This window comes from Motacilla alba, chromosome 4A (assembly GCF_015832195.1).
Source record: "Motacilla alba alba isolate MOTALB_02 chromosome 4A, Motacilla_alba_V1.0_pri, whole genome shotgun sequence".
In the NCBI taxonomy this organism is placed as follows: domain Eukaryota; kingdom Metazoa; phylum Chordata; class Aves; order Passeriformes; family Motacillidae; genus Motacilla; species Motacilla alba.
This window is the reverse complement of record NC_052045.1, coordinates 18,123,643-18,136,517: the sequence shown is the minus strand read 5'-3', so window position 1 is coordinate 18,136,517 and position 12,875 is coordinate 18,123,643. Positions and strand designations below refer to the sequence as shown.

At 48.9% G+C, this 12,875-nt stretch overlaps 1 protein-coding gene across 4 annotated transcripts in view; it reads right to left on the bottom strand.

The window, feature by feature from the left end:
* Positions 1-12,875, bottom strand: part of ZMYM3 (zinc finger MYM-type containing 3) — a 32,784-nt gene that overhangs the window by 19,188 nt on the left and 721 nt on the right. For 3 of the 4 annotated variants that reach the window (XM_038164712.1, XM_038164711.1, XM_038164714.1), the window contains exons 2-5: positions 2,657-3,547; positions 1,938-1,981; positions 1,475-1,547; positions 386-677 (exon numbers count right to left, since the gene is read on the bottom strand). In XM_038164712.1, coding sequence (XP_038020640.1) covers positions 386-677; positions 1,475-1,547; positions 1,938-1,981; positions 2,657-3,533 — 1,286 coding nt within the window. In that variant the 5' untranslated portion in view covers positions 3,534-3,547. Of the gene's footprint in view, positions 1-385; positions 678-1,474; positions 1,548-1,937; positions 1,982-2,656; positions 3,548-4,508; positions 12,739-12,875 lie in introns of those variants that run through there. The other variant, XM_038164713.1, reaches the window with a different exon arrangement.

Genomic DNA, 12,875 nt, shown 5'->3' with positions numbered 1-12,875 from the left:
TGCCACAAAGGGATAGGATGGCTCACTGCAATGTACAGGACTTTCTGGTGTTCCAAAAAGTTGGCAAGAACTGTCTCACAGCAGCTTCTGATCTGGCCCAGGGGAGAGGTGTCTGAAGACAGATCATGCAGGAGGTTGTTTTGAGGGGAGGCTGGAATATGGAGCACCAAGTCTGGGGACAAGGAGGGAAAGCAAGAATGTGAAGGGGGTGTAGAGAGCATGGAATAGGCAGCGTGTGAAAGAATACACGGGGCAGCAGCTGGCAGTGGGCAGGAGTGATGTGGCTGAACGAGGGCCATAGGAAGGGGACTGGCAGGAGAGCTGTGGAGCAGTTGAGTGGGGTCTCAAGCACGGGAGCACTGAGGAAAGGGGAATGAACACACACTTTTTGCAGAAGGTGCATATCTTCTTGCCAGGCGGTTTTTTTGAGAAGGTGGTGAGACAGGAGCTGGAGCAGAAGAGCTGAGGAAGGCCTTTTCTCTGGTAGGCAGTCTGGCCCTTCTGCAGCGGGGTCCGGCAGTTGGCACACGTCATCTTGGTGAAGGTGGAGCGGGCGGCTCGCTGCGCCATCTGAGCGCGCAGCGACATCCGAGTGGAGCGCCGCGTCCGGAAAGGGACGAAATCCTCGTCGTTGGGATCATCCACCATGGCATCAGAGTCTTCGTCAGAGACTGGAACTGCAGAGCAGCAGAGGAAGATCAGAAACCCCTCATTAGGAAGTGAGAAACTCTGCTGTGAGACACATGCTGGGATTTTCTGAGTCACCTTTCTAGAGTCCCTCTACGTACTTTGTTCCTGTCTGGCTGGAATGATAAAGGGACTCTTAAAAGAAATTCTGTTGTAACTGGAGATGAATCAAGAGGTGTTTAAATAAACCAGGCTTAAATACAATTCCTGTCTAGGAAGTCATGATATGCCAAGGTTGAGCAGATGCCCAAATTATGAACATCTACCCTGTAAGAACTGTTACACTGGAAAGGGAACGTGTTGATCACCAGATTCTAGCACGGGCAGGCAATAAAGGAGCAACACACAAATACTAGGGAATGGCAGGGTGACATTCAATATCTCAAAGAACAGACACTTCACTCCAGGAAAATCTCCAAAATGCAACCTTCCTTCAGACAGCCTGCTCTCATAGAGAGAACGGAAGAAAGCTCCTGTGTGAGGTGATGGAAAATGGATTTCCTGGGAACACCCCCGAATCTCATCCTGTTACTTAGTGCTTGGTGCCCACACACCACTGTAAAAATACTACAACACTCCCTGTTTTGACCTAAGTGCCCTGAGAAAGCAAGGCAAGTACCCCAGGATGAAGACTTGTGGGCTGAAAGGACGTGTCCTGTGTAGAAGGGAAGTCTGCAAGGAAGTTCAAGAACTCCCACTGTACTCACAACATGAACTACCTGCCCACAATGGATCTGGACCATTCTCTCTGGCTGAAAACAGGGACTGGCCAACCCCAGTTACTCACTGCTCTCTGAGGAGTTCACAGTCTCAGGCCTGACAGTTTCTGATCTTCTGGGTCGTTCACTTCTTTTCTGCTCCTAGAAGACATTCAGAAAATAGTAAATAGCAGCTAGGACAACCACGGATGAATATCCCAGATTATAGTGAAGTTCCAATTTCTGGGATTTGGTTTCCCAGTACTTAGGCTGAAAATGGATAAAACACTATGGATACCTGATCAGAGCTGGCAAGACAGAGGAGGGGGGGGAGCAGGCTTATGAGAATGACATTTCAGCTGCGGGTAGCAGGGACACACTGAAGCCACATTACAGCATAGTGGCAGTGCACAGGGATCATTCTGTCACAGGAGTAATGCAAGCTCCTTTCCAGAGGGCTGACAAGACAGCCAGTGTCCCTCACAGAGTCTGACAACAGCCAGCCACGCTCTGTGCTCCTGTGCCATACATACTTGACTGCATTCTCCTCACCTTTTCAGCCGGCAGCTCGCTTCCCTTCCCAGACAGGCTTTCTCCTGGAACAGAAGCACAGAAGAAGCTTGCATCTAATATCTTGCTTTTCTCCAAAAAAAGAGCACAGGTGTTCTCCAAACGCAGCCACTCTTTGTGTCAGTCAGCACATGAAGCCTCAGCCTGTCCTGGCTATCAAGTACAGTTCTGGGGGTGGAAGCTCCTAAACCCACCACCTGTAGCTGCAGATCCAAACACACAGACTGGGAGGAGCCCTGTGAGGGGGAGACCTCCCTGCATGGGGGAGGCAGGCTGGGTGGGCAGTTACCTCCAACTGCTTCTGACCAAGACTGAGCATCTCCTGGGGATGGCCAGCCTCAGCAGAGGAACTTTGCCTATTGGAAACACCTGCTGGTGACCCTCAGTTCCAGCAAAGACTCCAGCTATGAAGAGAGTAAGCTAAGCTGATGTGCAGCTACAGCTTTACTGGGGAAGCTCCTTGCTTCCACAAGAACCAAATATGAGTTAAAGCCATGAAAGCCAGAGCAGGAGCTTGTGCACACCAGAACAGTATTCCCTTTACAAAAGAGGCTTAGTCCAGATCTAGACCATCAGAAAAGCTGGCTATTTCCATAGCAGGGGATAAGCTGGAAGGCAGAGCAGACTCCAGCTTTGGCAGTGTGTAGCTGTATGACCTCCTGAGCAAAAGGAAGCCAGGTTCTGCTGAGCCAACAACTTACCTGTTAGTGGTAAGGCTTCCTGTGCTTTGAGTACACTGTTTTCTTTAAGTGAGTTCTTCCCATTATCATCCCCTTCCTCTGCCCGGTTTTTCTCCACAGGCTCAGGGGGCAAAGCTGCAGTTCTGTTGTCTGGGCTCAGCTGCACCCCTGCCTCCCCTGCCAGCCCTTCCCTCTGCAAAGGTGAGCTTTTCCTTGGTGCCTTCAACTTCATCTTCTTTGTTTGTTTAAGACTGAGTTGGGGTGGGGGCACTGTGGGACTTGAGGACTGTGCTGTGGTTTCTTCCGTGGCCGGGGCACTGCTGAGGTCCCTGGAGTCAGGGACAGGTTGTTGGGGTGATTCAGGGGCATTGTCACCAGACAGTGCAGGAATAGCAGCAGCACCATCTTCTTTTACATCCCCAGAATAATTTTTTGGTGCATCCTCCCCTTCTTTCCCTGTTTCTGGACCAACAGCTTCTCTAGACAGGGCAGAGGAGTCTGCTGGCCCACCCTCCACGTCCTGGGAAGGTTGTGCCTTACACAGCCCATCCAGACCCTCTGGTTTATCCACCAAGTCAGAGGTTTTACCCAAATCCTCTAAAACACCAGGTTTCTCTGGCATATCCAAGACACCGGGTTTATCTAGAACACAGTCATTAGATTTATTTAGTTCACACATGCTGTCTGCTTTCACTACAAGGTCCAAGTCCTCATCTGCAGTCATCTGCTTGGATTGATCCCAGCCAGGGGGCTGAAGAACTGAAACTTCCTGGGTAGAAGCTGTTTGGGAGCCCAGGAGATCTTCACCAAACTCCATGTCAGCAGGGAGATCACCAATGAGCGGTTTGTCAGGCAAGGACAGGGGGTCCAAAGATCCTGAAAATTCACTGGAATCCATTTAGAAGATGGCAACTGGAAACGAGAGAGAGACTTGCAAGTTAATGAAAAGCAGTCTAACATAGAACATGAACTGTCCACTATTGTGAACACTGCTGGAGTAAAACAAGGCCTAGGAATGCTGCCAGGCCATAACCAGGACACCAGACACCAGCAGGTGAATCACCTCTACTTGTGAGGGTACAAAAGTCAGCAGCAGGATGCAGTAGTTTGGTATAACAGACCTTTGGGAACTCTACAGCCCTCACACACCACACCACAGTACAGCAAAGAAACTTGCTTATGCTAAATGACACACTGGAGTATCAGAGCACCAATTCAGGACGCTCCACACCGATGTTTTGTGGTAATATCCCCAGCCCTGCCTTCTTCTCTATGCAAATAATCTGCTCTGTCCTTTCTCCTGATCTGCTCTTATGGAGCTAGCACATTTTTAATTTTTAAAATAGCTTTTTTCTCTTAAACATAGAGGTAGAAATAACTCCTTTCAGCCCTGAAGTGTGAGTCTTAACAAGATACAGGATGACAACAAGCATTAATCTTGTCAGAGGACAGATATAAACAATGTTACAGTATAACTACAGCTACTGCATAGCCCCAAAATTATGTAGGCTAATATTCACACATGGAACAACTGGAAAAGCTTAAGTTAGAACTAGGAGGAGTTCTGGAGAGTGGCAAGAAGAAAGGTGGTAAAGCTTTGATGTTAAAAGCAGTCATAAGAAGAACAAGTAGCAAGATAGACACAAGCAGGCAATGCAGAGTCAGGAAAAAAGACCAGTGTGACTTTGCAGGGCACAAACAGTGACTTGAACAGGAAGGCATGATGCAGACTGCCAACCTCAGAGGGAAAGTTACAGGCCAGCTCCTCATGGTTGACATCATCATAAGACAGAAAGGTCAAGACTTAGAGATGAGGCAAGTAGTATGGTCTAAAACTGAATTATACCCCACAAGGAGATAATGGTTAACAAACCTGAAATAGGAAAGGGAGAAGGAGCTGGAGTCTGCAAGTGGGAAGGCAGTGTAAGACTTGAAATAACATCATGTCCCCAAACAGGCTCTAAGTAGACACGACAAAAAAGGCACTAGAATCAAATGATGTGGCAACAACCTAGCCCTTCCTATCAGAGTAATTCCAATTCTAAATGTAGCACTGTTTTAAGCCCTGAATGAGAAGACATGGTACTTTTGTTTATTTGGGCTTACAGTGGGCATAACTCATCTGTATCAATGAAGGAGGAAGCCTGATATAATTTCACTGACGATGGCTCTTTAACTCTTTTTTTCATATCCTTCCCTCTGAAATGACAAGCAAATTTTCACTCACAAATTATTTGCTCAGAACTAAACAGAACATACTTGGACAGAAAAGGTACCCAGCTTCTGAAACTTAGACAAGAAGGAATTTAAGGAAATCATACCAAACAACTGGATTTCAAAGCCACCCCCTCCTTATTTTATCTAAATACACAGTAATGTTTTCTGTTTCCTGGTGGCATATAAAGCACTGTTCCCACAATCCCAATCAGAAACTAAAGCAAATATAATCTTTAGAAATGCTCAGCAAGTTTCACCCCCAAAGACTTTGGTGTTTCTGTTCACTTTTAGTTACAAGATGAGACAAAACTTCTGGGATAAGCCAATTCCAGAGCAATGCAGGATCTAATACATGTTTTAGGTTGACTGACAGAAATAACAACAAAGTGAAATAGAAACAAAGATATCTGAAAGAAAGGTCCTAAGGATTTGAAGCAGATGAGAACCCTTCCAAGATAATAAACAAGGTTGTTTTCCCACTGTTCAGAATATGAGCAATGTCTCCTGCTCAAAGATACCCCCCACCCAGTTTCACAGACAAACAGCAGACCCTACAATAATAAGCAAAAAAAACCTCAAGGCATCCAGATGAAGAAGGAAAATTTATTTATAGGTATACTCAACAGAGCTAACATACCGCTCAGAATCACCTCAGACACTTTGCACAAGTTTGCAATGAACCACTAAGGTCACACTCCTAAAGTAATTCCCACTTTCAGCTGGCCTAGTCTTTGCTTGGTAGAAACAGACCCTGGAAATATTTGGAGCCTAAGAAATCCATTTGGGCATTCCCTCCCAGAGCATAATGCAAGCAACAATTTAGAAACTTGTCCTGTAACTCAAGTGCTCTACAAGTGGACCAAAGCATCTGGTTTAACAGTGTACACCTTAACACTGCTTTCAAACTTTAGGTGATACAATGCCGGACAAAACTCTGATTTAATGGCAACATCCTTGACCAACAGAAAAGTCTGAGAGAAGGATTTTGCAGATTAAGGCAACTCCAAACAATAAGGATGTGGCTGGAACAGACCTCTCTGCAGAGGCAAGGCTGCAGTAAGAACACTCACTCACTCACATGCTCTATTTGGAAGCACAGCCCCCTGTGCTCGAGGCCCTGCTCCCTCTCATCAGCTCTGTCTGAATCCTCCCAGCAAAACAGCTCACAGGTTCTGGAGAAGGAACCAAAACTTCATAGGATGTGCAAAGCTAAGGACTGCTGCAGTCAGTCCCATGAAAGGACCATGTGCTCAAATATCCTGTTCCTATTCACACCAAGAATGGATACCTGGGGAGAGAGTATAAGAAACACAACTAACAGGATGCTCCTCTTCAGCACATCCCCCAGCCAAGGACTCAGCTGCTGAAGAACCACTTGGCTTGAGCTGCACTGACAATGTCCCTGTTAAGAGTCTCCACTGGGCAAATCCTCTGTGAATCTGCCTAATCCCACTTGGAATCAATTAATGCTTTGGACCTCCTAAAATTCCAGGGGTTTTAAGTCCTGCAGTTTAACATTCAGTTTTTAGAAGTATTTTCCTTTTGTTTATTTTCAACCTGATGCAGCAGAGCTCCAAGGTGATACAGAGAAGATGAATGCCAACTTTTGATGTGTTTAAAAGAATCTGGAAAAGCGGATGGAGCTAAGAGTTGAGGCTGGACCCAAGGTGATGATGACAAACAATGTGAGTGGGAAAGCACAGAATGTCCCTGACAATGAATTCTTTATAGTGGCTTTCAACTACCAGCTGATAAGAATGAGGAAGGAGGCTCTCAAAATAGGAAAGAATGGTATTTTCCAGTTCTGTGGGTTGCTCTGAAATCAAACTCAACCTGAAGAAATTAGAGCTGCTCTGCTGCAGCAAGGTAAAAAGCTCTACTTCTGTCTGCCCCAGGCAGTCAGATTTGTCTGGGCCTTCTGTTGAGCTTCACAGTGAGCTAAGCTGCAAACAGAGCATGCACTTTATCTCTGGTAAAGTCTTTTCTCACTTTCCACAACAGAAACAAAACAACTTATTGTTTCTGGCAGGTGCTGAAATGATCCACCACAAGTCATCGCCTCTCTTATTCCAGGACCAGCTGATGCACAGCTCAGTCACTGGGGTTTGGTCTGCTCAAAATCCTCCTCTTTTCCAGCCACATAACTGGCAGCAAGGAGAATACAGTGCAACATGACTTGGCCAAACCAAGAGGAGGCAGTGTGCTGAAATCCAGCACTTAGCAGCATATATAACTGCTCCATTTGGGAACTCCCACTTAGGAGTAAGTACTCCCTGGAGTATTCAGTAAGAGATGTATTCTTGGGAAGAGCAAGTCGAAGGAGCAAAGTCTCTTGCACAACAGTCTGCAGCAGAATGCTTCTCAGGCAGCAAGTAAGCATTTCCAAAGAAGTAATGGGACAGCTGGGGGTCCTTCCCAAATGTGCAGGACTGGCACAGAACACAACACTGATGGCCAAACCCAGTACCTGTGACTACCAGACCTGCCCAGCTCTTTCTGCCAAAGAGGGGCACGTAGGATCTTCTCTCAGATCTGGAAGCTCAAAGTGCAGCATCTCTGCCAGGACACTTAAGCACATGCAAGTGACTACCTGGGACTTTATCCAGCTTATTAAAGACATCAGTGGTACTGTAACTCAGGTAACCATTAGCAGGGGAATATGTGGCCTACCTACAGAAATGAGTATCTACCATCAAACATTTAATTAAAGACAGACAGAAAAAAAAAACCAAAAAGCTGTTGTTACTCCCTCCTGGTGAAGATAACATCTCAGAAGTCTTTACAGCCCACAAAAAATCCCACAGCCATGCAGTTATTGCTCTCCTCTAGCAAAGGAACAGGAACTGGTTGGGTATCTGTCCTGACTTCCGTTCATGAACGTGTATTCAGATTTTCAATACTTTTGAAGGCTGACGGATTATCTTTTTCACTATTAGAGATAATTCAAAATATGAAAATAATTAACTAGTAACTACAAAAGACACTTAAATCAACATTTCAGCCACCTCCCATCTACAAGGTCTTAAGACCTAAGCAGATCTCTGGAAGAAGCTTCTATTTTTTTGTGCCAAATTTCTAACAAACAGTAACACTCCACCTAGTATTTCTCAACAAAAACAGTGTGAATACACAGTTCAATCAATAAAACATTCAGAAAGTAATATCATGTCCTACCATCATGGCTTCAGTAAACATATCTTCATCAACAGTATTATACTTTGAGTGGTGAGTACAGCAGAAGCCAACTTCTCTGCTGTGACTTATCTGAGTTTATCTGGACAGCTGATAGCATTCTACATTCAAGCACTGCAAACCTTTATTACATATTGGCAAACTCACTTCAACTCAAATGAATTTACAAAGAATCACCAGTAAGCTAAGCACACTACTGTGGACCATGTTCCAGTCCAGTCAAAATTCTCCAGAAAGGAGAAGAAAGGATTTTGTTACTTACTAGTGTTTTTGGAGGGGCAGCTCTCTGAGCTGCAAACTCAAAGTGCACAAAGCCCACTTGGTGACATTCAGTACAGTGCTACTTGCACACAGTGCCATATTAGACCATCACTGTCTCATTCTTGGCTACTGTCTACAATTGATAACAGTTATTGGAAGAGTTGAGATGTTTCAAATTAAAAAAATAAAAATCTGACACAATAACACATAATCAGCCATGGTTTAGAAAACACCCTCCAGTGCTAAACCTATTTTGTTCCCAGAAAAGAAATGGGGGAGATGTGACCCATCTCAAAAAAGTCACAAAGTAAGAACATCTACAGCAGACAACTCCTTAGAGATACAGAGAGATGCACACAAGGACACAAAAAGCAGGAAATCAAAGCTGGACAAGCTCATAAACACATGATTAAACAACTGACCATGGGATCTGTGAACCCTCTGTGACTTGGAGGTTTTACATGCAGTGACTCACTCCAAGTCAGCTACGTCTCCTGCAGATGCCGCTGGGCAAGTCCTTGTGCTTTGCAGGCAGGGTTTGGTGAACATTGTCTCACCTCCAAACGTCTAATTGGTTCTCAATCAGTGCAAACTGCAGCAGCTTTCACCACATCCCCTTCAGGCCAGTCTTCATGTGTGACTGGGACTGCCTACACAACTGAAACTGGTGCACAGGGGAAAAAAGGGCCTTTCCAGAATTTCACCAGCAGCATCAAGAATCCAGCAATTTTTTGATAGTCCCAAAGCCAGGAAAGGAGATCACCACTAGATTTTCCTACAGCAGGAGCCCCAGCTCAGGGCTGCAGGCCTCAAATGTGGTATCACAGCCACTCTGAACCCAGAAAGCCTAAATCCTCCAGAACTGAGCAGCTGCTGCTGCAACACACAGCCATGAGTCTCCTGTAAATTCCTCAAAGGCAGGAATGACCAAATTGGATTTTGAGCTTGCATTCCAGAAACTTCACCTCAGTTCCAAGAAAGTGCAAGAAGGAAAAATTTCAGAAATCTCACAAGATGCAAGAAGGACAAATTTCAGAACTCTCACAAGACTGCCTGGAATTAGGTTTACCAGGAGAATGCCTGCAACACTTCAAATAAAACTGACAATATTCCTCAATCTCAGCATTATCTGCTGCTGACCATAGCAGTAAATGCTAAGACAGGCAACAGGAGCATCCTCATCCATCCAGAATGCCATCCTGGCAGCAGTTTGAAGTGGCTTGGGTCCCCTCATATCTAGTAAGACCTGGATCTCCCAAAGCACTAAGTGTCAAGGCTTTGCAACACAGAAAAGAGTAACAAATCTAAGTACACCCTTAGCAGCAATGCTATCTGGAGAGCAATTCAGCTTCAAGAACCAGCTCCACTCAGCCACCAAGTCCAAGAGAAAATTGTCCTGGTGTTTGTACAGCCAAAGTAGTGTTAAATGTAAGGAAAGGGGTGAGTGGGTAAAAAAGCTTTGGAAGTACAATCAGAAGCTCAACAAAAAAGGCTTGGAGGTACAACATGCTTGAGCAGTGTGTGTCCAAACTGCCTTAATGATATCAAGACAATGATAAAAAAAAAATAGAAGACCTGGAAGTGGTAAAAACCAGATGGTCATCAGGTCTATCTACCTGTTGCCCAAATGCTGCAGGAAGGCATCAGAGCACCTGACAAAGTGTTTTGGCACATCCCACAAGCAGCTACAGACAGCTGGAGAGGACAGCTGCATGGACAGCAGGTGACTCTCCAGAGGAGTGCTGCAGTCTGGGGCAGGCCACAGGCTGCCCGGAGGTCCTCAAAACCCAACTGGACAAAGTCCTGAACAACAAGGCCTCAAGTCAGCTTTGCTGTGAGCAGGCCAGTTACAACCTGAGGTCCCTTAGAACCCAAATCTGTCTGTGGTTCTGTGAATAAACCTTACTGCACGGTAAGAGAGAGAAAACAAAAGGGCAGAGTCTCTGAGAGGATGTATCTTTGAAGGCAAACCATGTAATTTTCCTTAAGAGGCTTTGCAGAGTCAAAATACTGGAAACACAGCGTGAGCTGTCTCCTCTGCCTCACTGACAGTCCCAGATCCCTCTGCAAGGTGCCTGCCACCAAGGTGCTGGAAAGGGATCTCAGTGCTGGGAGGCCTCACTTCACATGCAGCTCTTCAGACTGGCCCTGGGTAAGGCTGTGTTGAGCAGAGCAGTATCTCATCCCATCCAGAGACCAACTCCTCACCCCTTGGGCTGCCCAAGGCTGGGCCAGCAGAGCAGGCTCACAGCAAGTGGCCAGGAGACAGCACCAGAGCCCATGGCCAGCAGGACTGGTGAGGATGGTCTCAGACACTGCCATGTCCTGATGTGTACCACCAGCAGAGGAAGAAGTTAACAAAACACCACTGAGACAAAAACACAAATCCAGTCAAATCCTTAGCATCGCCTTTGCTAAACTAACAAACGAATTGTCACAGCTGTAGCCTATTCCATACTTCCACTGGATGGCTTTGACCACAACTCTTCTGCAGCAAGGCTTCTGCCAGCACACCTGTGTCCATCAGAGTTGTGCATCCCAGCATCACTGACCACAAGACACCCACAAAGACACCATACAAGGGGCTTTGCCCCTGAAGTGAGGCCCTGGACTCAGCCTGGGCCCTTGCTCTGGCTGCCAGAGATATGGGAAAATCTGGTGTTACTCACTGTCATCCTCCAAAGCAAGGGCACTCACAGGGAGAGGGATGTGAGCAGGTGCAGAGAGAAAAAGAGGTTGTGCAAACATGCACTACGGAGCTGTGAAGCTCAGGTTAGTCATTACAGCTCTGTAGGCTGTGGATATTCCTTTCATAAGGTTGAGCTCACAATAACAACAGGGCTATGCTCTTATCACCAGCTTTGATCCCAGGCTAGGCAGGGTTAGGTGAGAAAATGCAAATGAAAAGTTTTCTTGGGGATTGCAGCTGCAATGAAAGGAAAAGAAGCTACAGCCTAGAACAAAAGCCATACCTGGAAGCACAGCAGGAGCAGAGGAGAGCACAAATGAAGCAGCTTTCATCCTCATCAAAAGAGACTCCAGGAACTATCCCTCAGCACTCAGTTGAAAATCCTACCCCCCACCATCACCTGACACGTCCAGCACTGCCTCTGCCCACACAAGCATATCTGATGCCGGGGCCTTTTCCCCTGCTGGGCACACACCACAGCCAGCTCCCCGCCTCGCCAGGCCTGCCTCCACCTCTACGAACCACACAGGAGGTACTTGATGCTCCCCAGGGCACCTTGCTGCCCACACGGGGAGGCTTCAGCACAGTGGGGCCTCCCGCAGCAGCCCAAGGCAGCTCCAGCCCCGGGGCTGCACCTTCCTCTCATGGGGCCAGATCCTCGAGAGCAGCACATGGTGACCAGGGACACGCACCCCACCGGGCCTCGCGCAGGCCCCAGACTCCCCACGCACAGGGGAAGGCGGTCAGAAAGGCTGTCCAGTTCACAGAGCAGCAGCTGCTGAACCCCACAGACTTTGCTCCTGCGTGTGGTGACAACACCATAAAGGCTGAGCCCCTGGGGACACAGGGAGAGCCGAGCGCCAGGGCAGAGCTTTGGGGCAGAGGCTGCCAGGGCTGTTCGCTGCCGCTGCACAGCACAGCCCCTCAGCAAGGACAGGCCCCGCTGGGCTGAGCGCTTCAGGGCCTCCCAGGAACCATGAACCCTGGGCCCAGCCTGTGCCGGGGCTGGGGGGCACAGCCGGCCCCAGTCCCCCAGGAGGGCTGCCCCCCCGTGCCTCCCTGTGCCAACCCACACCAGGGATGGGCACCAGGCTGGGGCTCCCCATCCACCGCAGGGGTACCCAGAGACCATCTCCCACAACAGGGGAAGGATCTCACTGGGGTCTCCATGGAAGTGGGGTGGGAATGAGGGTCGGGCTAGTGGGTTCCCCAGCCACAGCGGGGGGACCCGGAGCCCAGACCCCTCCCCAAAAGGCATAAGGGTCGCACGATCCGCCCACTGCAGGGGGCACGGGGCGCGCTGTGCACCAGGTCGGGGATGGGGGTCACAGGGGGGCTCCCCATCCATTCCGGGGGACTCCAGAGACCACCCCCCTCCAGAGCGAGGGCTCGCGAGGGTCTCCATGGAACCGAGGCGGGGATGGGGGCCAGGCAAGTGCGTTCCTCAGCCATACCGGGAGGGGTGCAGAGACCACCGCCTCCCCCGCACTGCAGAGCAAATCGCATTGGAGCGACTCCATTGGACCGAAGCTGCACCGGGGTGGGGGTCAGGCTGGGGCTCCCCATCCATCCCGAGGAGCCCGTAGCCCAGATCCCCCACAAGGCGCGAGGGTCGCACAGGTCTCCCCCCCCCTTCGGGACCCGCCGCAGGGCGCCCCCAAGCGGCCACCACGGGGAGGGGGCGAACGGCACCGGCCACGCCCCCTCGTGGGGCGTCGGCCACGCCCCCTCCCGCAAGGCGCGCGCCCCCCCCCCCCTCCGGGGGGGCTCACCCACCCCCCTCCACCCTGCAACCTCGCCGCCCAAGCCCGCCCCGCCCCCTCTTCGCGGGGCCCCAAGACCGGCCCATGGCCCCATCCGCACCTCCCGGGACACCGCCGG